This window comes from Ipomoea nil, unplaced genomic scaffold (assembly GCF_001879475.1).
Source record: "Ipomoea nil cultivar Tokyo-kokei standard unplaced genomic scaffold, Asagao_1.1 scaffold2975, whole genome shotgun sequence".
NCBI lineage: Eukaryota > Viridiplantae > Streptophyta > Magnoliopsida > Solanales > Convolvulaceae > Ipomoea > Ipomoea nil.
This window is the reverse complement of record NW_017619403.1, coordinates 308,819-336,624: the sequence shown is the minus strand read 5'-3', so window position 1 is coordinate 336,624 and position 27,806 is coordinate 308,819. Positions and strand designations below refer to the sequence as shown.

General features: G+C 36.2%; 4 protein-coding genes and 1 long non-coding RNA gene across 5 annotated transcripts; 3 read left to right on the top strand and 2 right to left on the bottom strand.

The window, feature by feature from the left end:
- Nucleotides 1-180: 180 nt before the first annotated feature.
- LOC109163024 (zinc finger BED domain-containing protein RICESLEEPER 2-like) lies at nt 181-1,547 on the top strand. The gene is made up of 2 exons (XM_019311746.1): nt 181-1,434; nt 1,530-1,547. The coding sequence occupies exons 1-2, from the start codon at nt 181-183 to the stop codon at nt 1,545-1,547; spliced, it is 1,272 nt and encodes a 423-aa protein (XP_019167291.1).
- Nucleotides 1,548-1,637: 90 nt separating this feature from the next.
- On the top strand, nt 1,638-2,527 carry LOC109163146 (zinc finger BED domain-containing protein RICESLEEPER 2-like). Its single transcript, XM_019311890.1, has 2 exons — nt 1,638-2,232; nt 2,357-2,527. Exons 1-2 carry the CDS (start codon nt 1,642-1,644, stop codon nt 2,393-2,395), a joined length of 630 nt encoding a protein of 209 aa, XP_019167435.1. The 5' UTR covers nt 1,638-1,641; the 3' UTR covers nt 2,396-2,527.
- A 10,348-nt stretch (nt 2,528-12,875) lies between these two features.
- Nucleotides 12,876-13,773, top strand: LOC109163147 (zinc finger BED domain-containing protein RICESLEEPER 2-like). The gene is made up of 2 exons (XM_019311891.1): nt 12,876-13,478; nt 13,603-13,773. The coding sequence occupies exons 1-2, from the start codon at nt 12,888-12,890 to the stop codon at nt 13,639-13,641; spliced, it is 630 nt and encodes a 209-aa protein (XP_019167436.1). The 5' UTR covers nt 12,876-12,887; the 3' UTR covers nt 13,642-13,773.
- Nucleotides 13,774-15,079: 1,306 nt separating this feature from the next.
- LOC109163023 (probable leucine-rich repeat receptor-like protein kinase At1g35710) lies at nt 15,080-18,067 on the bottom strand. The gene is made up of 2 exons (XM_019311745.1): nt 15,421-18,067; nt 15,080-15,319 (listed from the first exon to the last, which is right to left on the bottom strand). Exon 1 carries the CDS (start codon nt 18,065-18,067, stop codon nt 15,434-15,436), a length of 2,634 nt encoding a protein of 877 aa, XP_019167290.1. The 3' UTR covers nt 15,080-15,319; nt 15,421-15,433.
- Nucleotides 18,068-24,242: 6,175 nt separating this feature from the next.
- Nucleotides 24,243-26,717, bottom strand: LOC109163148. The gene is made up of 3 exons (XR_002051204.1): nt 26,643-26,717; nt 26,366-26,368; nt 24,243-24,255 (listed from the first exon to the last, which is right to left on the bottom strand). It is a non-coding gene; the product is annotated as an uncharacterized LOC109163148 (long non-coding RNA).
- Between the last annotated feature and the right edge of the window lie 1,089 nt (nt 26,718-27,806).

Below are 27,806 nucleotides of genomic sequence, written 5' to 3'. Positions count from 1 at the left end.
TTGATTAGTTATAATATTAATTATTATAAACAACTAAACATAATTAGTTTTTTTTTTTACTATAATTAGTTTATTACTATAAAGTTTATAGTTTAGTTGTTTATAATAATTAATATTAGATACTTAGATGTTACTTTGTTTATGTGTTTTAATGGCTGAATAATTATAAAATTATATAGGATGACAAGTAACAATACAAATGAATCTATTCCTGAAGAAGTGAATGTGCAAGTTACAACTACAACTCCATCAATTTCTTCAAGTCAACCAATTGAAAGTAACAATTCTGAAGAAGTCAATATGGTTGATAATGATTCAATCTTAACAAAAAAGCGGAAAAAAACATCTCCGGTATGGAATGATTTTGAAGAAATTGAACTTGCTAATGGTACAAAGAAAGCAGTGTGTTTGTATTGTAAGGAAAAATACTCTACTGGTGGAAAGGGTGCAAGCACTAGCCATCTTAAGAGGCACTCAGAGATTTGCCTGCAACGGAAGTTGCATATCTCTCGAGAAAATAAACAAACAACGATACAATTTCGGCCGCCTAGTGAATGTGGTGGTAATCCCTTTATTGTTCCTAATGCTAAATACTCCAATGAAAAGATGAGAGAGATTATTGCTAGTGGAATTATGGTGCATGAGCGACCATTTAGCATCGTAGAGGATGACATGTTCATGTGGGCTTTTGAATATGCAAATCCAAATTTTAGAAGAGTCAGTCGTAAAACAACAAGAAGTGATTTTTTGCAATTGTATGAAGCTGAAAAGAATACTTTGAAAAGGATTTTGAATAATGTGAGTAAGGTTAGCATTACAACAGACATGTGGAAGTCAAGTCACCAAGTAGTTGAGTACATGGTTGTGACAGGTCATTTTGTTGATGCAAGTTGGAACCTTCAGAAGAGAGTTTTGAATTTTGTCAAAGTGCCTCCTCCTCGACGAGGAACAGATATAGCAAATGCTATTTTCAAGTGTTTGAGAGGATGGGGCATTGAGAATAAAATATTCTCAGTAACTGTTGACAATGCATCTTACAATGACTCTTGTGTTAGAAGTTTGAAAGAAAACATGTCATTGAGCAGTAAGTTAGTACTTGATGGTCAACTTTTTCATGTTAGATGTTGTGCTCACATTCTGAATTTGTTGGTGCAAGATGGCCTTAACACTATTAAAGATGTCATTCATAATGTTCGTGAAAGTGTGAAATTTATAAATTCTTCAGATGCAAGGCTAAAGTCATTCCATGAAGTTGTTGAATTAAAAGGATTGAAAGAAAGGAAACTTATTCTTGATTGTCCAACAAGATGGAACTCCACATTCTTGATGTTGTGTACTGCAAGTAAATTTAAGCATGCATTTTCAGATTACAATGAAAAAGAGCCCCATTATAAGTATGCACCATCATTTGAGGATTGGGACAAGATTGAGAAGGTTTGTAAACTTTTGGAGGTTTTTAATGATGCAACTCATGTCATCTCAGGTAGTGATTACCCTACTTCTAACTTGTATCTTGCTGAAATTCAAAGGGTGAAAAAGGTTATTGATAATGCAGCTGAGTGTTTTGACATGTTTATGCGTGAGATGGCAAAACCTATGAAAGCAAAATTTGACAAATATTGGGGGGAGTATAATTTGTTAATGTCTATTGCATGTGTTTTAGATCCAAGGATGAAATTAAATGGTATTAAGATAACTTTTCCCTTATTGTATAAAACACCAAGTGATGTTGAAAAGAATGTGGAGAAGGTGAAAAGGGCATTAGAAGATTTATATCTTGATTATGTGAACTTGTATAGTCAAGATGCTTCTTCTACTAGTGGACATAGTGAAGTCAATGTTGAAAGCAGCACTTTGGTTGATGGTGGACAACAAATGGATAAAGGGATGCAAGAATTATTGAGTATGGTCTACCAAAGTCAATCAATTCCTCTTACGAAATCAGAGTTGGAGACTTATCTTGAGGAAAATCTTTTTATTCCTTCTTCTACTTCATCCTTTTGTGCCTTGGCGTGGTGGAAAAATAATAGTCCAAAGTTTAAAGTTTTATCAAAGATGGCTTCTGATATACTAGCTGTTCCTATTTCAAGTGTGGCATCTGAATCCACATTTAGTGCCGGGGGAAGAGTCATTGATGAATATCGTGCTAGCTTAAATGAGGAATCTATTGAAGCTCTTATTTGTGGTGGGGATTGGCTTCGTAACAAGTACGGGCTGAAGAAAAAACAAAAGGTAAGAATGTACTTGTTACTTTAATATTTTATATTATTTTATATTACTGCTTGTTACTTTAATTATGAGAACTTGAACTTGTAATTGACTTCATTATTTATTCTCAATTTTTTTCATTGTGTAGGGAGATTCTGGACAACAGGAGATTATGTTGAAGCCATGACTTGTTTCATTTTATGTTTGAATGCTATTGTTGTTATTATGTTTAATGTTTCATGTTTGTATTGTGAACTTATGATTTCTGTTGTTGTTAAACTTGTGAGTTGTGAATTTGTGATGGACTTTTGTATTATGGACATGTAGACTTGATGTTATCAAACTTGTATGGTTTTTGTATTATGAACTCGTACTTATTAAACTTGTAGGTGTTGTTTGACATTTTATTATAAAATATGAACTTAGTTTTGTCATTTATGAATATTGGTTGATTCACTTGATTGTAACTTAATAATATAATTATTTTTTATAGGTATATTCATATATATATAATATTTAAAAGGCTTTAAAATGTAGGCTTTAAATAGGCTTTGAGCCTATTTAAATAGACTAAAAGCCTATTTAGAACCTATTTTGAAGCCTTTTTAAAAGCCTTTTTACTAAATAGGCTTTTAAAAAGGCTTCAGGCCAGGCCAGGCCTACTGTAGGCTCAGGCTTGAGCCTAAAAAAAAGCCTACATACAGGCCTAGGCCCAGGCCCAGGCTTTAAGTTTTCCTAACAGGCCCAGGCCTAATTTTAAAAAGCCTGGCTCGGCCTGGCCTATTTCCACCCCTATATCAGTCCAAAACTTCCCCCTCACTCCCCCCCTCAAGTAATCAATGTGCTTTATATAGAGGGCTGGGGGACACATGTTGAGGGTTCGACATGTCGTTCACGTGTCCTCCATGCACTGGTCACGATAACGGCAGTCCAAATGGCCTTATGTGGCTTGAGGTTCCTAGCATTTGTATTATTATGACATGATCGGGTGGTTCGATAGGGCTGTGTTTATCTTTTATTGCGAGAGACTCAGTGCTTGGGATAACCTTCCCGATCATATGAGCTCGGGAATCCTATCCTGGGTGCGAAGCACGACGCAATTTCAAATAATCATACAGGGATTATATTTTGATTAGGCTTAGGTTGGGCAGAATTCAACACGGTGTTAGAAAAAATGCTTGTAATCTGTAATACATTTGAAATACAACAAAATACAGAAAACAATAGGGAACAAAAACTGGATCATTTGATATCTTCAGACGTGTAATCACTTTCCTATAAACTTTAAATCTCCCTCTATAAAAGCAACAAGGTTCAAGATTTAATCTTATGGGATACAAGAAGATTAATGAAATTCTCAAGTTGCTTTGTTTGAGAATTTCCTGTTGAGATGTAGAACTGTGAAATATCCCAGTGTACTGCAATTTTGCTTTTGCATATCTCTTTTTCAGATGATTCTCCAAATATTTATAGATGCAAATAAACCAGTTTGGAGAAGTTACCTGGAAGTTAATTATTTGAATTTAAAAATTAACTTCCATAAGATATATCTTAAATGATATATTTATCATAGGAGAATATTAATTACATAAATCATGTTCAACATGAATATATATGTAATTATGAACCTTTGAAAGGTTGTGAACCACATGCAAATAACTGTGCAAATATATATATATATATATATATATATATATATATATATATATATATATATATTATAATTTTCTAGCACACTTTTGCATGTAAGTTTGAGAAATTGGAAGCTTACGTGTTGTATAATCATTTTCCAAATGAAACACACAATTCCCCTATATTGGGGAATAATCTCCAATGTTGGGGAATAATTCCCAATGTTGGGGAATAGACAAAGACTTCCAGCAAACTCATTTTCCGGTTAACTTTCTATCAAACTAAAATAATATTTATAACTCCACAACTCCAAATATTATTTAAGCTTTCATGGTAGTCCATCTGAACCATTAATCTCCATTACTATATAAATCTCTAACATTCCTCCTCCATTTATATAGTAAAATTAATACTGTACCAAGATAAATCCAAAACTCATGCATAAATGAAAGTGTCTTAGATATTGAACTTTCACATAGTATTATATGCGGTACATAAATTCGGATTGCAGTGATGGACGAACCTTGAATCACGCAGTCTCTTTGAATAAACGTAGATATAATACACACAAGTTTTACAGTCATTACAACTCACTGTAACTTGACACTATTAAGGCCATGTGTCCGTATCCATTAATGAGCACGTACCAAGTAAAGCCCAAACATGTTTGAAGCGGCCACACTTCATGCTCACAGAGGCTAATCTTTTATATCATGCACTGCACCTTGCATTTTTTCAAAAGATCAGTTAAGAGTAAAAACTCATCCCTACAACAATACAGAACCAAGCATCACTTTTCCTTGGGATATAATTTTTAATTATAACTTTTGATGCTTGCAATCACAAAATGAAGTACTCATCTACATTGAATTCAAGGTCTAACGTAATAACTTAGACGTGAGTTGAACTTTCCTTCACTTGTAATTAAATAATTAGGCTTTCCATATCCCTTCTGATGTACCATGTCCTTTGCAAGGATTCTTGCAAACGGAACCGTTAAAACCGGGACTGTACCAAGTCCAGTGCTACAACACCATAACTTAGGAGCTCCCGCACATAGCTATATCTCATGCCTATGTGTCTTAACTTGCCATTATAACTTATTGTTATATGCTTTGGCCAGTGTAGTAGCGCTGTCACAATGCACTAAAACTAGTGACATCGGTTTTAGCCAAACCGGAATCTCAATAAATAAATTCCTTAGCCAATTAACTTCTTTGCATGCCTAAACCAATGCAATAAATTCATATGCCATAGTTGAATCTGAAATGCAACTTTGGTTTTTAGAAATCCAGGAAAAAACACCTCATCCAAGCAGATAAACCCATCCACGAAGTGGAGGAAAACTCTTCCTGATTAGATATAACCGGCATCATAGAATTTTAATATTCAATCAATGAACTTGTGAAATAAAATATTTGATTGATTATACCGGAACCCACTTTATAGGTTCCAAGTCAATAAATATTTATTTCCTGCAAATTCCATAACTAAGAATTTCAATCACCATGTAATTGAATTCATTAACAGTGGAGAATTGATAATATCTCTCTCTAGGGTTTCATTCTAGAGTTCTCTCTCTTTTCCTACTAGGGTTTGCCTAGGGTTTTTTTTTCGGAAACAACAGCATTTATCCGGCGATCTTGTTCTCGTCTCTAGCGAACGCCGACGGTGGGAAGCTATGGAACGGCAGCGGGGGTCGGAAACTGATGTACGGGCAGTGTTCGATGTGAGGGGAGTATGGAACGGCAGGTTCATGCGGGTATGCATGGGCGCGGAACTGCTGCGCGAGAGGGAAGCTTGGAGCGTCGTGTATATGCGACGGTGGAGGAGGGGGGAGTTGCTCGGCGGGATGGGGCTGTGGGGCACCAGATGCAGTCCGGAATTGAGGAGGAATTGGTGGAGGGGTATGCGGGTATCTCCTTGCTCGATGAGGAAGAGATGTTGGTACCGGTGGGGGAGAATGTTGCGCCGGTGACGGAGATGCAGGGCCGCACGTTGGTTTTGGTTAGAAGGTTCCTGACGCGTAAGATGGTGAAGCTTGAGTTTATGCGAGAGGTGTTGGCGTCCGTGTGGCAGCCCGTGTGTGGTGTGCAGATTTCTGAGTTGCAACCGAATTTGTTTATGTTTGTTTTCTATCACCAGACGGATTTGCAGCGAGTGATAGATGAGGGACCATGGTCGTTTGATAACCATACATTGGTCTGCCGGCCAGTGGAAGATGGGATGATGCCGAACGATGTGTTGCTTGATTCGGTTGATATGTGGGTCCAGGTCTACGGGCTCCCGATGGGCTATACATCCATGGCCATACAGGAGCAGGTTGGTAATTTTTTGGGGGGTTTCCTGAAGGGTGATGAGAGATTTGATGATCGCCCGTGGAAAACTTTTTATCGGATCCGTGTTAGTATTCCGGTAGATAAACCCTTGCGCCGAAGGATGAAGTTTGCGAAACGGGATAAGTCTTGGTGTTGGGTGACTTTCAAGTATGAAAGATTACACAATTTTTGCTTCTTTTGTGGCTTGCTTGGCCATTCATATAAGTTCTGTTTGCAGGCTCGGAATTCGACTCTCACCTTAGATCAGTATCCTTTTGGGGTGGAGATGAAGGCAGGATTACCTCGCGGTCCTAGGCCGGTGGGTAGTTCGTGGCTAGTTCCGGTTGGGGGTAAGAGGGAGGAGGTGGCCGAGGAGGGGAGTGGGCGGGGTCCTACGGGTGGGGTGTTTGGGGCGGGTTCTACGGTGGAGGGGCGGCCGAGGGATGGGGAAGGGGTAGTGTGTGGACCGAAAAGACGTAGGGAGGAGGGGGTGAGCGTGGATCTTATGGGAAGGGAGGGTGAGGGAGTGGTGGAGAGAGTTGGGGAGGATGTGGCCATGGCAGACATTTCAAAAAACATGTTCTCGGCGGGTTCTGGTTCCCAGACCCGCCCATCCCAATGAGTACTTTGAGCTGGAACTGTCGTGGCTTGGGTGATCCACGAACAGTTCGAGAAGTGCTGGATATGGCATCCAGGAAGAAACCTGATTTTATTTTTCTTATGGAAACGAAAGTTGCTAGAGATCATGCTGAGCGGTTGCGAGTGAAGTTAGGGTTTCAGGGGTTATTCTATGTGGATAATAGGGGACGTAGTGGAGGGTTGGCGCTGTTAAGGAAAACGAATGATACAGTGAGTCTAATAGGTTACTCTCGTAACCATGTGGATGTGGAGATACGAATGGACGGTTATGCGCCCTGGAGAATGACTGGTTTTTACGGTTTCCCGGATCGAGGTGATAGAGTGGAGTCTTGGAATCTTTTGAGACACTTGAGTTCTCGGTCTACGCTGCCTTGGATGGTCTTGGGGGATTTCAATGATCTGCTTTACCAGTATGAGAAAAGGGGACGTTGCAGACACCCGGAATCGTTGTTGAGGGGTTTTGGTGAAACACTAGATGATTGTGGTTTGATACAGATCCCTATGATTGGTTATCAGTTTACTTGGGAGAAGGGGGAGGGGACGGAGGATTGGATTGAGGAGAAGTTGGATAGAGTGGTAGTAACAGATGAGTGGCGAGGGGTGGTTGAAGGAGCCCGGGTCTATAATGTTCTGACTAGGAGATCGGATCATTCGGCTCTCTTCCTGGACATACGGCCGGGGGGGGGGGGGATTCCGTGTGGGTCCGCGACATTTCCGCTTTGAGATGGCCTGGTTGTTGGATGAGGGATGTAGGGAGGTGGTGGAGGAGGCATGGGGACATGGGGTGGACGATTTGCAGGCCAGGATAGAAAGGTGTGGTATAAAGCTCCAGAGGTGGGGTGGTGACCGTTTCCATAAATTTGGGAAACGGATTGCTAGTCTCAAGAAACAGTAGTTCAGCTGTCGTGGTCGTGTGAGTCCCAAGGCGTTGGCAGATTTCCGCCGCCTGGAAACTGAGTTAGTGCGACTGGAGAAGCAAGAGGATGTGTTCTGGAGGCAGAGGGCGAAGCAGCATTGGCTTCGTGGGGCAGATGCAAACACTCGTTTCTATCACAGGTATGCTTCTGCCCGAAAACGGAAAAATACTATATTACGCCTTAAGGATGAGTTGGGAGGGTGGGTAGATGGTGATGCTATGAAGGCAGTTATAATGAATTATTTTGATGATATTTTTACTGCTAACCCTGATGTGAGTAACGGAGTGGACTTTTTCGCCTCTATCCCTACTCGTGTTACTCAAACCCATAATGAATGGCTAAATCGGCCGTATGACCCGGGGGAGGTCAAAGATGCGTTGTTTGCTATGTTTCCAGACAAAGCTCCAGGACCGGATGGAATGAATCCGGGTTTTTATCAGAAATTCTGGGACATTGTGGGGCCGGATGTGACTAGTTGTGTGCTGCAGTGCTTGAATACAGGGTCCTTGCCTATCGGGCTTAATGAGTCGAATATTGTGCTTATCCCGAAAATGCAATCTCCCGAGATGGTCACGGATTTGCGCCCGATTGCTTTGAGTAATGTTGTCTATAAGATTATTGCCAAGGTAGTTGCTAACCGTATGAAGCCCCTGTTAGGCGATATTATTTCAGTATCGCAGAGTGCATTTATTCCTGGCAGGCTGATTACAGACAATATCCTAATAGCTGCCGAGGTTGGACATTTTCTGAATAGGAAGCAATTGGGGAAGGTGGGGTGGGGAGCTCTGAAGTTAGATATGGCAAAAGCATATGATAAGATGGAGTGGGCATTTCTGAGGAATATGTTGCTGGCGCTGGGTTTCCAGGGAAGTTGGGTTAATCTCATTATGGAGTGTGTCACCACTGTTTCGTACAATGTTATGATTAATGGGGTGTCTGGAGGACAATTGACCCCATCTCGCGGACTCCGGCAGGGGGATCCTTTGTCAACATATCTGTTCCTTATCTGTGCGGAGGGGTTATCATTGTTGTTACAACAGGCTCAAGATAGGGGTGATGTCCACGGTCTGAGGGTGGCAAGAGGAGCACCTGCCCTCTCACATCTTTTGTTTGCGGACGATAGTCTCTTGTTCTTTAAGGCAAATGTTGATGAGGCCCAGGCAGTAAAACGGTGTCTAACTGATTATGAGAAATTATCTGGCCAGACGATTAATTATAATAAGTCGAATATTTGTTTTAGCAGGAACACCCAACAAGCGGATATAAATTTAGTGGCAGCAGAATTTGGTGTTCACCAGGCACAGAATTTTGGAAAGTATTTGGGACTGCCAGCGTTTGTAGGGAGAAATAAACGGGCGGTGTTTGCTTATGTGGAGGATAAGGTGAGATAGAGAATAGGCTCCTGGAATAAGAAACTTTTGTCTAGAGCAGGTAAAGAAGTTTTACTCAAATCAGTGGCGCAGGCAATGCCCACGTTTACTATGAGTGTTTTTTTGTTGCCTGACTCACTATGTACGAACCTGGAGCGTATGATGAATAGATTCTGGTGGCGGAACGGAAGGGATGGAGGAGGAATCCACTGGCTAGCCTGGGATAAAATGAGTGTACCAAAGAAATATGGGGGCCTGGGTTTCAAGGATTTGAGAGCTTTTAATATGGCTATGTTGGGTAAGCAGGGATGGAGATTTTTGACAGAGCCCCAGTCTCTAGTGGCGAAAATTTACAAGGCCAGGTACTACCCAAATACGGATTTTTTGAATGCCTCAGTTGGGAATAATCCAAGTTTTCCGTGGAGAAGTATAATGGCTGCCCAGGGACTCATTAAAGGGAATATCAGGCGGAGAATAGGAAATGGAAATTCCACATTGGTTTGGGGTGATCCATGGTTGGCGTATGATCCTGAGCCAAGAATTATTACTGAGAAGCCTCCACATCTGGGGGAAGTAACAGTTTCAGGGTTAATTGATCCGACGACGGGTACCTGGGATGTACCTTTGCTTAATGAATTATTTTATACGGAGGAAGTGGACAAAATTTCGGCCATCCCAATTAGTCCTGCCTATGAAGATATGTGGTATTGGCATGGGGACCCCAGAGGAGTTTATACGGTAAAAGCGGCTTATCGAAGTTTAATGGGGACCATTACTACACCCCAAAATGGATTCACATCTTGGAATAAAATTTGGAACCTGAAAGTACCTCCCAAGTGGAAAGTTTTCTTATGGAGAGCTGTGAGAGGAGTATTACCCACCACCATGAACTTATATAATAGGAGGGTAGATGTACCTTTAGCATGCCCTTTGTGTGCTCTAACCTCTGAAAATATTTTGCACTCATTAGTACAATGTGAATTTTCTAAATGTGTGTGGAATATTTCGGGATTTATTGTGCAGAGTACGGTGGATGATGACTTTGGTGTGTGGCTTGAATTACTGCTCCAAAATATTGATGACAAACAATTTATTTCTATGGTGGCTAGGGGTGGGAATAGGCCAGGCCCCTACCAGGGGCCTATGGCCTGGCCTGTTTAGGGCCTGGCCTGGCCTGGCCTGTTTAGTTAAAAGGCCAGGCTTAGGCCTAGTTAATAGCCTATTTAGTTAAATAGGCTTAGGCTTATATGTGAAAGCCTGGCCTACGAGCCTGCAGGCCTGGCCTGTTTATGTATATAATATATATAAAATATATATTTAATATTAATTATTTTATATTATATTTTATAACTAATATTTTGTAATAATTACAATATAACCCAGTATATATATATATAAGTATAAAGTCAATATCTGATAACCCTAGGACTGTCTGCGTTTGTGGCTTTGTGGACACAAACTGTCCTGTACTCGTTTCTTCCCCAAAAATCGAAATCTTCGAATCGACTAACGCGACTCCGGCGAGGCTGCGGGCGGTGAGGCGACGTGGCGAGGTGGCGACCGGAGTTGGACAAGCGGCGACCGCAGTTGGACGACTCAGATTGCTTTTCTGCTATCTGCTTGGTGGCGACCGGCGACCGGCGATCGGAGGTTAGTTTTATTAAATATACGTTTGTTTGTTTAATTGTTTATTGAAGTAGACACTCAGACATGCGTTTCATCACCTGTTTATTGAAGTAATATGCATACTGCCTTGACTGTTATTTAATATACACAGGCCTGAGTGTTGTTTAAGCAGAAATATGTGGCCACGATTATCAATTTATCACACACACTCTGACAATTATCAGAATAATAAAAACCAATAGCATGAACCCATACACGTAATAAACCTATTGAAAGCAAAGATCAAGTAATGAATCTGCTAATTAAAGGACACAGTGATTGTATATGGTCAACAAAGTAATTGACAGTAGTTATTATTTAGTTCAAATAACTAAATAAATAAATAACTAAATAAATAATGTTATGCACTTATGCACTAATAAATTGATTAGTTATACACTAATAAGGAACTGCAAGTCTGCAATGAGCAATTTAATTAGTTTATTACTATAAACAATTATTACTCAGTTTATTGATTAGTTAAGCAGACTAATAAATTGATTAGTTATAATATTAATTATTATAAACAACTAAACATAATTAGTTTTTTTTTTTACTATAATTAGTTTATTACTATAAAGTTTATAGTTTAGTTGTTTATAATAATTAATATTAGATACTTAGATGTTACTTTGTTTATGTGTTTTAATGGCTGAATAATTATAAAATTATATAGGATGACAAGTAACAATACAAATGAATCTATTCCTGAAGAAGTGAATGTGCAAGTTACAACTACAACTCCATCAATTTCTTCAAGTCAACCAATTGAAAGTAACAATTCTGAAGAAGTCAATATGGTTGATAATGATTCAATCTTAACAAAAAAGCGGAAAAAAACATCTCCGGTATGGAATGATTTTGAAGAAATTGAACTTGCTAATGGTACAAAGAAAGCAGTGTGTTTGTATTGTAAGGAAAAATACTCTACTGGTGGAAAGGGTGCAAGCACTAGCCATCTTAAGAGGCACTCAGAGATTTGCCTGCAACGGAAGTTGCATATCTCTCGAGAAAATAAACAAACAACGATACAATTTCGGCCGCCTAGTGAATGTGGTGGTAATCCCTTTATTGTTCCTAATGCTAAATACTCCAATGAAAAGATGAGAGAGATTATTGCTAGTGGAATTATGGTGCATGAGCGACCATTTAGCATCGTAGAGGATGACATGTTCATGTGGGCTTTTGAATATGCAAATCCAAATTTTAGAAGAGTCAGTCGTAAAACAACAAGAAGTGATTTTTTGCAATTGTATGAAGCTGAAAAGAATACTTTGAAAAGGATTTTGAATAATGTGAGTAAGGTTAGCATTACAACAGACATGTGGAAGTCAAGTCACCAAGTAGTTGAGTACATGGTTGTGACAGGTCATTTTGTTGATGCAAGTTGGAACCTTCAGAAGAGAGTTTTGAATTTTGTCAAAGTGCCTCCTCCTCGACGAGGAACAGATATAGCAAATGCTATTTTCAAGTGTTTGAGAGGATGGGGCATTGAGAATAAAATATTCTCAGTAACTGTTGACAATGCATCTTACAATGACTCTTGTGTTAGAAGTTTGAAAGAAAACATGTCATTGAGCAGTAAGTTAGTACTTGATGGTCAACTTTTTCATGTTAGATGTTGTGCTCACATTCTGAATTTGTTGGTGCAAGATGGCCTTAACACTATTAAAGATGTCATTCATAATGTTCGTGAAAGTGTGAAATTTATAAATTCTTCAGATGCAAGGCTAAAGTCATTCCATGAAGTTGTTGAATTAAAAGGATTGAAAGAAAGGAAACTTATTCTTGATTGTCCAACAAGATGGAACTCCACATTCTTGATGTTGTGTACTGCAAGTAAATTTAAGCATGCATTTTCAGATTACAATGAAAAAGAGCCCCATTATAAGTATGCACCATCATTTGAGGATTGGGACAAGATTGAGAAGGTTTGTAAACTTTTGGAGGTTTTTAATGATGCAACTCATGTCATCTCAGGTAGTGATTACCCTACTTCTAACTTGTATCTTGCTGAAATTCAAAGGGTGAAAAAGGTTATTGATAATGCAGCTGAGTGTTTTGACATGTTCATGCGTGAGATGACAAAACCTATGAAAGCAAAATTTGACAAATATTGGGGGGAGTGTAATTTGTTAATGTCTATTGCATGTGTTTTAGATCCAAGGATGAAATTAAATGGTATTAAGATAACTTTTCCCTTATTGTATAAAACACCAAGTGATGTTGAAAAGAATGTGGAGAAGGTGAAAAGGGCATTAGAAGATTTATATCTTGATTATGTGAACTTGTATAGTCAAGATGCTTCTTCTACTAGTGGACATAGTGAAGTCAATGTTGAAAGCAGCACTCTGGTTGATGGTGGACAACAAATGGATAAAGGGATGCAAGAATTATTGAGTATGGTCTACCAAAGTCAATCAATTCCTCTTACGAAATCAGAGTTGGAGACTTATCTTGAGGAAAATCTTTTTATTCCTTCTTCTACTTCATCCTTTTGTGCCTTGGCGTGGTGGAAAAATAATAGTCCAAAGTTTAAAGTTTTATCAAAGATGGCTTCTGATATACTAGCTGTTCCTATTTCAAGTGTGGCATCTGAATCCACATTTAGTGCCGGGGGAAGAGTCATTGATGAATATCGTGCTAGCTTAAATGAGGAATCTATTGAAGCTCTTATTTGTGGTGGGGATTGGCTTCGTAACAAGTACGGGCTGAAGAAAAAACAAAAGGTAAGAATGTACTTGTTACTTTAATATTTTATATTATTTTATATTACTGCTTGTTACTTTAATTATGAGAACTTGAACTTGTAATTGACTTCATTATTTATTCTCAATTTTTTTCATTGTGTAGGGAGATTCTGGACAACAGGAGATTATGTTGAAGCCATGACTTGTTTCATTTTATGTTTGAATGCTATTGTTGTTATTATGTTTAATGTTTCATGTTTGTATTGTGAACTTATGATTTCTGTTGTTGTTAAACTTGTGAGTTGTGAATTTGTGATGGACTTTTGTATTATGGACATGTAGACTTGATGTTATCAAACTTGTATGGTTTTTGTATTATGAACTCGTACTTATTAAACTTGTAGGTGTTGTTTGACATTTTATTATAAAATATGAACTTAGTTTTGTCATTTATGAATATTGGTTGATTCACTTGATTGTAACTTAATAATATAATTATTTTTTATAGGTATATTCATATATATATAATATTTAAAAGGCTTTAAAATGTAGGCTTTAAATAGGCTTTGAGCCTATTTAAATAGACTAAAAGCCTATTTAGAACCTATTTTGAAGCCTTTTTAAAAGCCTTTTTACTAAATAGGCTTTTAAAAAGGCTTCAGGCCAGGCCAGGCCTACTGTAGGCTCAGGCTTGAGCCTAAAAAAAAGCCTACATACAGGCCTAGGCCCAGGCCCAGGCTTTAAGTTTTCCTAACAGGCCCAGGCCTAATTTTAAAAAGCCTAGCTCGGCCTGGCCTATTTCCACCCCTACGTGCACAACATAACGTTCCAGCTGGGTGTGGAAGCTGGGGCAATGTGCTGGTTTGCAAGCAAGTGTTTTATTTTTGGGCTGGTTCTGTATCATGGGTTTGTATTAAATTTGTATGATTTAAAATTATACTTTTCTAGAGTAATTGGGTTTAAGTTTTTTAGGCTTCATTTGTATGTGTAGACTTTTAGTAATTTAAACTTTTTTGAAAATGCTCAAAGTATTTGCTGCGAAAGTTTTTAACTTGCCTTAAACATGGGAAAGGATAAACGTTATTCCAGTACTTAGGTGTGGCCAAACTGGCAGCTAGCTCAGCTCGGTGCTGGTTTGATGTTGGTGACTTTACTTTAATATCAACACTATAGTCTTGTTGTGATAAACTACCTCTAATTCCATTACATAGCGATTTTGTTGCGAACAAAAATTGAATGTCTAACTAAATTTAAAGTTTTGGGGATTTAAAATCTAGCCCTAAAATAGACTTTGACTCATCAAAATCTAATTACATATTTTTTCTACCAAATATAATTATTTTAGCCATATTTTGTGATGTTATTTCTGCTGATTGAAATCGTTGCATGGTAAAATAGCGTATAGGATAGTAGTTTTATTCCAATGTTGTTGGAAACAACATGAATTTTTAAGAAAAGATATTTATTATAGAAACTCGGAAAATTATACTAAGGACCATGATACAAGGTGGACCACTTACATTAAATTCATTTTTAATATACTGAAAGTTAATTTTTAATTTATTAAATATTCATTCTTTGGTAGTATACTTAAAAAAACAACTTTAATTTTCGCACAACAAAAAGTAATATTAAATATATTAAAAATGAAACTTCGATATATTTAAATGAACTTTATTTCAATAGTCCACCTTACAAGGTAGGCTATGGTATGATGATATATATTAGAACCTCAATATACACAATACAGAACAAAATAGAATTACATGACTTGAAATATGAATACAAATACACATAATTGAACTTTATTTAGAATGACATGGATCGGAGGTACTTCAATGGCCTTCGTACTTCCTTCAGCTCAAGGAGATGAGTTGATCCTGTTTTAATGCATTACCATTTACTTATTAATCTTTATTGCTAAACAAAAATATATTGTAATTTCAAATGAAAATTTTAGAATTTATCTTAAATATATTACCTTTTACTTCAATCTAGCTAACTCCCATGCCTCTCTTCAATTTGGCTCCATAGATTACAATGGCAGTGCAAAACTTCTCTTTTTTGTCTTCTAAAAATTGGAAGTATGCATGTCTCCAAGAACGCTTGAGTATTAAGGTTCCGCATACTCCCCAAAAACCAAGAATGAATCCAAGTATCAAACTCACAAAGAAGTCAAAGTCCCAAATAATCCATCCTTCATCTTCTTCAATTTCATCAATTCCCCCTTGTTGTGGAGCATTTCCAGGTTCATCTCTATGACAGTTTGTTGGAAGTGGAGGCCCTCGTAGCTTTGAATTTCCCTGATAAGCCTCTGTGAATCCTTGCAACTGAGTGCCGAGTGGAATACAACCAGACAAATTGTTGTTCGACAAGTCCAAGTGAGCAAGAAATGATAAACTAGCAAAGCTCATTGGTATTGCTCCAGAAAGTTGATTGTTTGAGAGGTCGAGATTCTCTAGCGACCTCATCTCACCAATCTTGTTTGGGATGGATCCAGTGAGATTGTTTCTTGACAAGTTTAGTGAATTAAGGATATGCAAATCAGTTATCTCAACTGGGATTTCTCCAACCAATTTATTGCTTGAGAGATCTATGAGCTTCATGAATTTGAGATTCTTACCATACTCCACCTCTGTACCCTTCCATATAAGCCATTCATAATCAAAGAAAGATTCGTCGAGGGAGTCTTTAATCCCATAGGGTTCATGAGAAGCTCCAGAAGTCTCCACGGTTGGCATCCATTCATCATAGTCAGTCATTAATGAATTGAAGCAAGTTGGAATGGAACCAGATAAATGGTTTGAAGACAAATCCATTATTTGAATGGATTGAAGTTGGCATATGTTAGTTGGGATTGATCCTTTTAGTTCATTTGAATTCAGGATAAGGATCTTCAAGAATTTTAAGCTTTCCCCGATCGATGCAGGAATACCCCCAGTTAAATAATTATTTCCAAGATCCAAAACAAACAATGAAGTGCAATTTTTTAGAGACTCAGGAATTTCCCCATAAAACTTATTGTTTCTCAAATGTAGTGATTGCATACTATTCAAGTGTCCTATGGATAAGGGGATTTCACCAAAGAAGTTATTATTTGCCAAGTTTAAACTAACCAAATCATTAACTTTCGCCAAACATTCAGGAAACTTCTCCGTAAAAAAATTGTTTGAAAGGTCAAGTAGAAAAGAATTATTTGTACACAGAACTGAAATGGTTCCAGAAAGCTTGTTTTTGGAAAGGTTCAGTACTGATACTGCCGAATAATTTTTTGGTATATGACCTTCTAGCAAATTGCTGCTAAAGTCTACTAGATCCACAGTTGATTGAATGTTTGGTAATTTTCCATAAATTCTGTTTTGAGAAGCACTCAAATGCCCTAACTCGGATAGGTTGGTGAGCCATTGAGGAATGAGATCTGAAATCCCATTATTTGAGATATCAAGAGTATCAAGTTCTGTCTGTGTGTGGAGCCAATAAGGAAATTTGGGGCCCAACTCACAAGATCTGAGGCCTAGACCTCTTAACTGAAATGGGGGAATCCAGTGGGTTCCTAAATTCAGTGTCAAAGAGTTATCAGACAAGATGAGCACATCCAATTTGCTAAAATTAGAGAAGCTGATTTCAGATATGGCTCCATCCAAAGAATTTGAAGAAACATCTAGAAATTTGAGATTAGAGAGGCGGCCGATGTTACTTCCCATTAAGTTTCCATGGAAGTGATTATTGCCAATTGCAAAAATTTCTAAGGACAACATTTTTGACATGTCAGGCAGTGAACCAGAAAGTTGATTATTCTCCAAGTTTAATTCTCTTAGGGAATTAAACTCTCTGGTATCATCCAGTGATCCCACAATTTTGTTATCACTCAATCTCAAAATCTCTATCAATTTCTCCGAACCTAAAATGAGTTGTGAAAAGTTGAAAGACAAAGAGTTGGAGGATAAATCGAGAATTTTCAACTTGTTAAGATGCCTCAAATTCAGTAGGGGAAAAGTTGGGGGAGTTGGAAGGTAGCAGGAATATAGGCTTAGTGTTGTGAGCAAAGAAAGGTTTGAAATTGAGTGAAGCCAATCTGAAACAGAATGAAGGTCTACCCCATCCATTTTGAGATACTCCAAAGAAGAAAGATGAGAAATCCATTCCAAGGTGTCGACTACTTTTAGTTCATGAAAATTGTAGTTGCCAAGGTCAAGATATTTCAAAGTGGAAATATTTCCCAGATGAGGAGGAACATTTCCAAACAGATAATTATAAGAAAGATTAAGATAGACCAAGTTGTTGAGAGAGCCAATGAAATTCGGAATTGTTTCAAATTCATTGAAACTAAGATCCAAGAAAGTGAGAAACGGTAAATGAAGCAAGGAAGGGCTGATTTCACCTTGTAAGTCTTGACTCCCCAAATGAAGAGCAACAACATGGCCTGTTCTGTTATCGCAGCCAATTCCTTTCCATTTGCAGCAGTCATCATCATCTCCCCATGAGGAAAGAGAGCCGAATGAGTCAAAAGTAATGCTGTGTTTGAAGCTTAGAAGAGCTTTACTCTCATTCTCAAAGCAGCCATTTGAATATTGAATAATAATCAAAAGGAACAGAAGCCACTGAAGATAACAACCACAAATCCTCATCATCAGCTTTAATTGGAGGATTCAAGATATATAATTGATTTAGCAGTATATTATGTATAAGTTTTGTTGTATGCTCTACGACTACTGCAATTAACAACTATATATATATATATATATATATATATATATATATATATATATATATATATACTAGTTTTTTACAAGATAATGCTTAATGTTTTTTTTTTTTTTAAATAAGTACTTTAAAGTATATCAATGCAAGATTATATTGGAATTATTCATGCATAGATAATTGAATGTTGAATTTGCGTATTTAAATAGGTAATTCTAAGTTTACAAATGCAAGATAATATAGTCAAAATTGATTATAATTGTCAATAAAAAATAATTTAAAATTAAAAAAAAAAAAAAAAAAACAGAATTTCAGCCGCCACCAGCTTTCCTTGCCGGATCAATTGACAAAGTTTATCATAAATTCCAAGGAATATGGATCGTTTGTGACAAATTACGCAAAAGAATTGGTCTTCTATTCACTTGCGGGTCTTCTTGGAACGACTTATAGAAAATTAATACGTGGACTCTAAGTTCTAATGTTCTATTTCTAAATTTTATTTATTTTAAAATTTTTGAGATAGACATTTCTCTTGTGGGTGTTATATATCTAAGTTTTACTCATTTTAAATTTTTGAGATAGACATTTCTCTTGGACTCACATGATGACAATAACTTAAAGTTGTTGTCATATTAGAGAGTAAAAGTGTGAGATTAGAATTTGAAAGTAGATTTAGTAAAATTCCAAACTATATTGGACAACAAAGAAATGAAACATCGCCTAACTTTTACTTTTCTACATATTTTGTCTTCTTTTCTTTGAGTAGGAATATATATATATATATATATATATATATATATATATATATATATAGGGTTGCATTCACATGCAAACCCCCTTAAAATACAAACTAGTGGACAAATATGGGCCATAAGATTAGATTAGATTAATGGTTGAGATTTAAGAAGAAAAATATATAGTAGGATCCTTAATTAAGAATAAAAGGGCAATTAAGACAATTGAATGGTAGTCTAATTACAGTAAAATTATTATTTTGATATGTAACCTAAATTAAAGAATAGTAATTATAGTAGGAGTAGACCAAAGCAAAACAGACCTACAACCCACGGTAAAATTATTATTTTGAATGGTTGAATTATTGGTCTGTTTAGATTCCGCGTGTGTGCACGAGTTTAGATTATCGTGTGCGCATCGGAGAACTGGGCAGATTTAAAATAGTAGTAACATGTGTGCATGCTTTATACTGTAAGTGTGCACAGTTGACCGCAATATACAATACGCACATAGTCACACAGTCTGTTCTTAATTATATACGTTTGTGTTATACGTACCAGATATGTGTGCACTATTAACTCTAAAAAAAAATGATGACACTGCAGGTAATACTGGACGCATATATATGAGTTATTGAGCCTTACTTTTGATGATTGCGGTCTTATTTAGTCTTTCGTTGTTGGGTGCACACCTAAGTAATTTTATGTGCATGGATGAATCCCTTAGTTTTTTGAATTTTTACTGATAAGCGCGGTGGGACAAAAAATTTGACTTTTATTACTATTTTATGTGTACACTAATAACCAAACAATATTGACTCTGCAGATACAGACTTGTCTCTATACCATTTACGGGAGTGGACAATAATAAGAGGTGCGTTATGTTCAGGCCAGGCCACGACAGCCAGAATTGTTCAGACAAAATAGACCTATCAGACGAATAGTCCCTTATGGTTTAAAGCAATACGAATACTAACTTCATTTGAAGTTGAATTAAATACTCGTCAAACTTTTGAATTTTACCGATCGTTGGAAGTTAGTTTGTTGCGCCATGCACACTGTTTTACGCCATTGTGCACCCACGTTTTTTATTACTAAGCCTATAAGCCAATAGTGAACTACTCAGTATTGTTAAATTTATTTATTTAGTTGTGCACACACATAATTTATTTAGTTTGTTGAGCTATGCACATTATTTAACACAAATGTGCACCCACGTATTTAAAAATTAAGCGTATACGATAATATTGAACTAGTCTGTTTTAAACTCTACCCATGGTTGGTAATTATTTAGTAGAGCTTTGGACACTATATAACGCCATTGTGCACACATGTTTGTAATTACGAAGCCTATAAGCTAATAGTAAACTACTCACTTATGTGGAATTTATTTAGTTTTAACCCATGGTTGGAATTTTTTAGTTGTGCACGCACATAATTAAACCCAATGTGCACTCATGTATTTAAAAACTAAGCGTATAAGAGATTTTTGAATTAGTCTCTTTTATGAAATTTACCTATTCAGTATCCATGCACATAATTCAACGCAACTGTTCACACACGTGTTTATTAACTAAACCTACAAGTTAATAGTTCAATAGTCAGTTGTGCACACAAGTTTGTAATTACGAAGCCTATAAGCTAATAGTGACCTACTCACTTATGTGAAATTTATTTAGTTTTAATCCATGGTTGGAATTTTTTTAGTTATGCACACACATATTAAAAACTAAGCGTATAAGAGATTTTTGAATTAGTCTCTTTTGTGAAATATATCTAGTTTGTATCCATGCACAGAATTCAATGCAACTGTGCACACACGTGTTTATTAACTAAGCCTTCTTAGCTTCCTAGCTCAGCTCAGCTCCCTCTACTTTTATTTCAATGGGCATGAATCTATCACAATATTCTGGCCGGCCGGCCGGGTACTGAAATAATACTGGAGAGAGAACATTTCAGTTGGTTGGTCTCACCATCATCAGTGAGCCTGTGGTCCTCGCACTGCACGCACTTGCGGAAGATAGATAGAATGGTAACCAAGCTAGGAAGGGGAAAAGGTGGATTTGCATTGGTTGTAAGATTCAACTACCACACTTAAAATAAAATAAAAAATACAGTGCTCAAAAATCAAACCATATGTTTCACATTTTTACTCAAACATCTTATTCCATCTGCCAGAATCATAGGTCCCCATTTCATTGTGCATATAGTTTGGCATTTTTTCATTATTTGTGAACATAGTCTGGCAGAATCAATGATGAGTACGTAGCTCAAAAAGTAGCAGTAGTTTTTATATATTTTCTTTCAATTTGTGGAACCCATATATCCAGAATTGAAACACATTCACCCTCAGATCAGCAGTTACAACACTATTTGCAGTGCATGCGCATATATAAATCAAATATATATTCTTATAATGGTTTCCAAGAGCTGAGAAAGAGATTAAACAATATAACAATATGACAAATGTCCGGAGCTGAATATTTTGTGGCAAAAAAACACAACAAAGTGGTGCTGCTTCACATTGAAAGCAAATATGAAAAATGGCCTCGTGCAATCATTGCTAAGGTAAGTGAGGTGGGCTGAGAGTTTTAAGTTGATGCTAACTTTTAAATTGAAGATAGCTAATTGGCTGCATAAAAAAATGAAAAAGTAGTAGAACCCAACAATACATTTCCAATATGAAAAAGAAGCGAGGGTATCAAACATATGTACAGCTCTCATCCAACAGTAGAGAGTTACCACATTGAAAAACTTACTGAACAATGGTTCTCTACAAGGGATGAATAGCCCCACCATCTATTCATCGGGTAGAACGCGTGGGATTGCGATTTTCCGGGTTGGCTGTGGTGACAGATGAGGATCCATCTGATGGTAAGTGCCAATTCCCAGTGATGATCACAGATGCCCACTCTGTTGTGCTGTTGCATAAGAAGGTTTTGTACATTTTGCTGGCCATTGTTGAGGGGGTGTATAGTGTTTTTGCTTCTAATTTCTTAGCTAAACCATACAGATCAATATATACCAATATAATCCAAAACTAAAAACATGGGATTTTAGTTTCTTCAAAAAAAAAAAAACAGAGAATGCAAGAACAACAACTCTCCTACTGCTTACACTCTACTCTAAAACTGGAAATGGAAATAGCAAATAAACAACGAAAGAAAAGAACACCCATTTACATACTGGGGAAAAAAAAAAAAAAAAAAAAAACAACAAACACATACTCTAAAATTCCACAACAGGAATACGGTTGCCTCGGCATCAGAAAAACCAAAGAAAAAAGGACTAACATCATCTAAGAACAATATTTACACCCATACCAATGAATTACTTCAATGCACCATATAAATAAATAAAAAAAAAAACACTAGATAAGGATGGAGAAAACAGACGTAGGGAAATAATCAAATACAAAAAAAAAAAAAAAAAAATCAAAACACAGATAACTAAACCTATAAACCATGCAACAAATCCCCAAAAATAAAAAACCCTAGATCCCCAATTCCGGTTAAAATCCGGCGAACACACCAATCCACCACCCACAAAACCCCTGCCATGCCTACAAACAAACAAACCCCCAACAAAAGAAGAACAAAACAACAAAAAACATAATAAACAAACCAAAAAAAAAAAAAAAAACCAGAAAACGCAAAAGGAACACATACCTCGGCCGTCAGCTCCCACCGGTGGTCCCCGCCTCTTAGTTGCGCCGCGGTCCCCACCAACTACCATGGCTACGTGGAAGTGAATACCGATAGACGAATCAGCGAAATCAACGCGACAATCGGCAGTGTCTACAATGCACGGATGGAGAGCGAGAAGCGGACAGACGATAATGAAGTGTGATGCGCGTGGAAGTCTCTAGACTATTTTGACTAGGTTACAAACTTATGGCAAAATACCACAAATAACCCACTTAAAATAAAAACCAAGCAAACTTACCGTAAAAACCAAATGTCCACGCGGAGCAATCAGACCCCTCCAATCTCATAATCCAACGTCCCTAAATTGTCCACAGGTTTGTATTTTAAGATGTGTTTTCACCTGAATGTAATTCTATATAATATATATATATATATATATATATATATATAGCTATCAAAATACGACTAGAATTCATATATTTTGTCTCCTTTCAAGTGCATCGCCTAGTATTTGTCCCGTGCGATGCACGAAAAATATGTTATAAAAATATACCCTATATGAGGTTTATTCATATACAAGGTTGCAAAACTCGGCCGCCTAGCCGCCTAGCCGCTAGGCGGCACCGAGCCTTAGAGTTTTGGCCGGCAGCCAAAACTCGGCCGGCCGCCTAGGCGGCCTCGGCGGCCAAACTCGGCCGAGTCGACCGATTTTGTTCGATTTTGATCGTTTTTGACCGTTTTTGACCGATTTTGTTCGATTTTTACCAATGTCGTCTTTCATTAATTATTGATTTTAATATTATTATGACGTTATGACTTATAAACTATCATTATTTCATTTATTTAGATGTGTTATTTGAGTGAACGTTGAAAACAACCTCATTAAAATTGTCGAACTACAAGTCTGTCACTATTTTTTAAAATTTTTTTGGTGCCCGCCTAGCGCCGCCTAGAATCCGCCTAGGCGCTAGGCGCTGCCCGGCCGCCCGACTAGCGCCTAGCGCCTACTGCAACCTTGTTCATATATAAAATTTTTGTTATTTAATAATTATTATGTGTGAATTCCTATGATAAAATTATGAACATAAATATATTTACAATTAAAATAATATTTAAGGTGGGTGATTATTACAAATCTTAAACTATATTAAAATTTTAGTACATAGTATTTAATATTACAAATGTTTAAGAACTTAGTAAACTACAATAGTAATTGAATTACAATTTTAAAGTCACCACTGATCAAATTTTTTAGACCTTTGAGATTTCTAACTCTAGATGTAGTAACATACAATTGACCTTTAAAGACCAAACAATTATTTATAAATATAAATGACTATTAATCATCATCACCATTTAAAAAAATAATTGTAACAATAATTGCTCACCAAACCATATGACTATATTATAATTAAGATTTCAATTGTTTTTTTAGAGTTAAAAATGATTTTCAAGTGTTAACATTTACTTTCCTTATCTGGTTTGTCATTCACTTTTGTGTTCTTTTCCCTTTGATATTTTATAAATGTCAGAATTAAAAATTAAAAAAATAATAATAATAACAAATTAAAGACACTTGGCGCGCACCTTGCGCCTACAGCGGGCGCGTAGTTGGCGGCCACTCTGACTTTTGAAACACTTTTTACTCTTTTTTTTTTTTAATAATATGTCAGAATTTATTTAATTTTTTCATTTTCTTTTTTCACCCACATTTTTATCTCTTTCCTAATCACACTTACAAAAATTTGACAAAAATCGCAACGGAGATCAACTATTAAGACTCTGTTTGGCAGAGCTTATTTAGGAGTTTATAGCTTATTTTAAGCTACTAATAAGCTATAAGCTCTGTTTGGTAATGTTCCCAAAATAAGCTCCAAGCTTCCTAACTTTTTTTTTTCATATTTATCTTTATTATTTTAAAGAAACGACATAAATTACCCTTCCCAATTAAAACTCTTTTCTCTTCTCCATTATTTGTAACTTTCACCGCAAATATTATTATTATTATTATTATTATTATTATTATTATTATTATTATTATTATTATTATTATTATTATTATTATTATTATTATTATTATTAGGTTTGCAACAATATTACTACTTCATTATGAGATGCTAGATCATGATTATGCTAATAATTTTATTTCAAAATGTTAATTTTTTTTAAAGATAAAATGTTAAATTTTAATATATAAACAAACTAATTTAAATTTTATGAAGATGTCTTTTTTAGTCTTTTTACATTTATCAGCTTATCAAAAAGCTAATTTTATCAAACACTTTCAATCATAACAGCTAGCTTAACAGCTCTTCAGTTTTCAGCTCTGGACTTGTAGCTTTTCAGCTTTCAGTTCTTTTTCAGCTTTCAGCTCCTAACTTATAACTTTTCAGCTAAGTTTGCCAAATAGAGCCTAAGGATGTTCTAAAGACGGACATTCAAAAATGTCTGCATAATACATAATATTATTGACTTAATTGTATGTTCATAGTCTAGTCAATGGCGGTGCGCCCACTTGCCTGAAATGTAATAATGTATTTGGATTGCCACTTGCCTGAAATGTATTTGGATTGATACTCCATACTTTCAATTGTCATTGAAAAAGACCACAACACAAAAAGCAAAAAATAAGTTATTAATAATGTGGACGTAGATATCCGTGACTTGCTGCGTCAAATGTCTATGGTTACGTTTTGCTACGTGCATCGTAGTAAAAATATGATGGCTCATTGTTTAGCCAAAAGAGCTCTTAGTTATATAGGAGATAATAGAATTGAGTTTTTTTTTTTTTATTTTTATTTTACTAGTATTTTTTATGCGCGATGCGTAAAAAATAAGTGCCCAATATTAATACATTATATTAAAATTTTAAATATATTTAGATTTTAGATATTTAAATTATTCTAAATAATAATAATAATGTAAATCATTTTTATAAATTTGATATTTATATTTTATGTAATAATTAACATATAACTCAAATATATAATGTGTATATATTATTATTAATGAAGAAGATAAGAAAATATATGATGGATGCATGTGCATGGTAACAATAGTGGAAAAGATAACGGAAGTTATAACGGTAGGGGTATGTTTGTCCAAAATATTTTAATGTACAACCTTTATAGCATAATGTACAAAAAACTTAACGGAAAAAACGGACATAAATCAGGGATATAACTTTCATTCACACTTATTATGTTTTTAGATTTTATCCCCCTTGTTATGTGAGTACGCTTCTATGTAACAGTTCTAGTTCTAATTAATATATTTGGTTTGGTTGTTTTCAAAATAATAATAATAATAATAATGTGGACGTAGAAATGGATGCTCTCTAAGTGTGCAATACTATTCAGTCGGATGACTTTTATTCCTCGTTAGGTTTAATTATTTCTGATATTAAAATAAGCTAATATGCCATTTGCTCATTTATGCTTCATGTCTGTTAAGAGATTCGCGAATCAAGCTATTCATGTATTAGCTAAAGAAATTGGTTATGTATCAGGTCTCGAGTTTTGCATCGGTTTGCCGAGCCCCTGCGTTTTTTGTTTCCATTATTGTTTCTGATTTAATGAATTGATTCCCTTTACTTAATAATAATAATAATAATAATAATAATAATAATAATAATAAAAGTAGATTGACAAGTAACAACACAAATAATAATAAAAAAATATAAATAAATGTGGTGTTTGGAAAATGACATATTTACTAATTTTTAATGAATTTGTTTGATTTTACCCGTTTGAATTAGCGAAATAGCTAAAACTATTGTTTAATATAATCAATAATATTTTTTATTGCTACTGGCTCTATTACAATGTAGTATATGTTCATATACTTTCTCAGCCTATTGAAACATAAAGAACCAATAACACCTTCATTGAGGCTTAAACTCACAACCTTCCAAGTGAAAGTCCAACCCGAGTACCATTAGATCACACAGTCTTAGTAAATAATTGTTAGAGTACTGGGAGAGAAAAAGAATACCTCTTGAGAGTTCTTCCTCTTTCTGTCTATCTTTAGGGTTAGTCAACCTCCCCTTAAATACTAGCTTGATCTAGACTGATATGGTATGCTAATATTCTAGTTTCCTAAAATATAGGATACTCAATCACACAGAATATTCTATAACACTCCCGCTCAAGTTGGAGCAAAGACATTGATCATGCCCAACTTGTTACACAAATAACTGACTCGGGTTCCAGTAAGGGCCTTCGTGAATAAGTCCCCAAGTTGTTCTCCTGTCTTCACAAATCCTGTGGAGATTAACCCTTGTTGTATCTTCTCACGTACAAAATGACAGTCAATCTCTATGTGCTTAGTTCGTTCATGGAACACCGGGTTTGATGCAATATGAAGAGCAGCTTGGTTATCACACCATAACTTTGCAGGAATTGGAGCTTTGAAACCAGACTCATACAAAAGGTTGTGTATCCACATTACTTCACTCGTTGATTGTGCCATCGCTCTATATTCAGACTCTGCACTCGAACGAGAGACTACATTCTGCTTCTTACTCTTCCAGGAAACCAGATTACCTCCAAAGAAAACACAATATCCAGTTGTTGATCTACGATCCTATTTGGAACCTGCCCAATCCGCATCAGTAAAACACTCAATCCGAGTGTGACCGTGATTCTTATACAAAATTCCGTGTCCCGGAGCTCCCTTTAAGTAACTCAAGATGTGCTCTACAGCTGCCCAGTGATCAATAGTTGGATATGACATGTACTGACTCAAAACGCTAACTGGGTATGCAATATCTGGATGGGTTACGGTCAAGTAGTTTAGCTTCCCAACCAATCTCCTATACCTCTCAGGATTTTCAAACAATTCCCCTTCCTTTGACAATTGCAAGTTCGGTGTCATGGGAGTATTGCATGGTTTAGTACCTAGTTTTCCTGTTTCAGAGAGTATTAGTACCTAGTTTTCCTGTTTCAGAGAGCAAGTCAATAACATATTTTCGTTGGGAGAGTAATATACCTGTTTTGTTCCTCATAACTTCAATACCCAGGAAATACTTTAGTGGTCCCAAATCTTTCGTTTGGAATTGACTGTGAAGAAATGACTTGAGAGACAAAATCCCTTCGGTGTCGCTCCCTGTAATGACAATGTCATCTACGTAAAGCACCAACCAGATGATACCTGTTTTGGACCACTTGTAGAACATGGAATGATCCGATTTGCCTTTCACCATCCCAAACTTCTCAACAACTTGACTAAATTTTCCAAACCATGCACGTGGACTTTGTTTCATCCCGTACAACAATCGCCGAAGA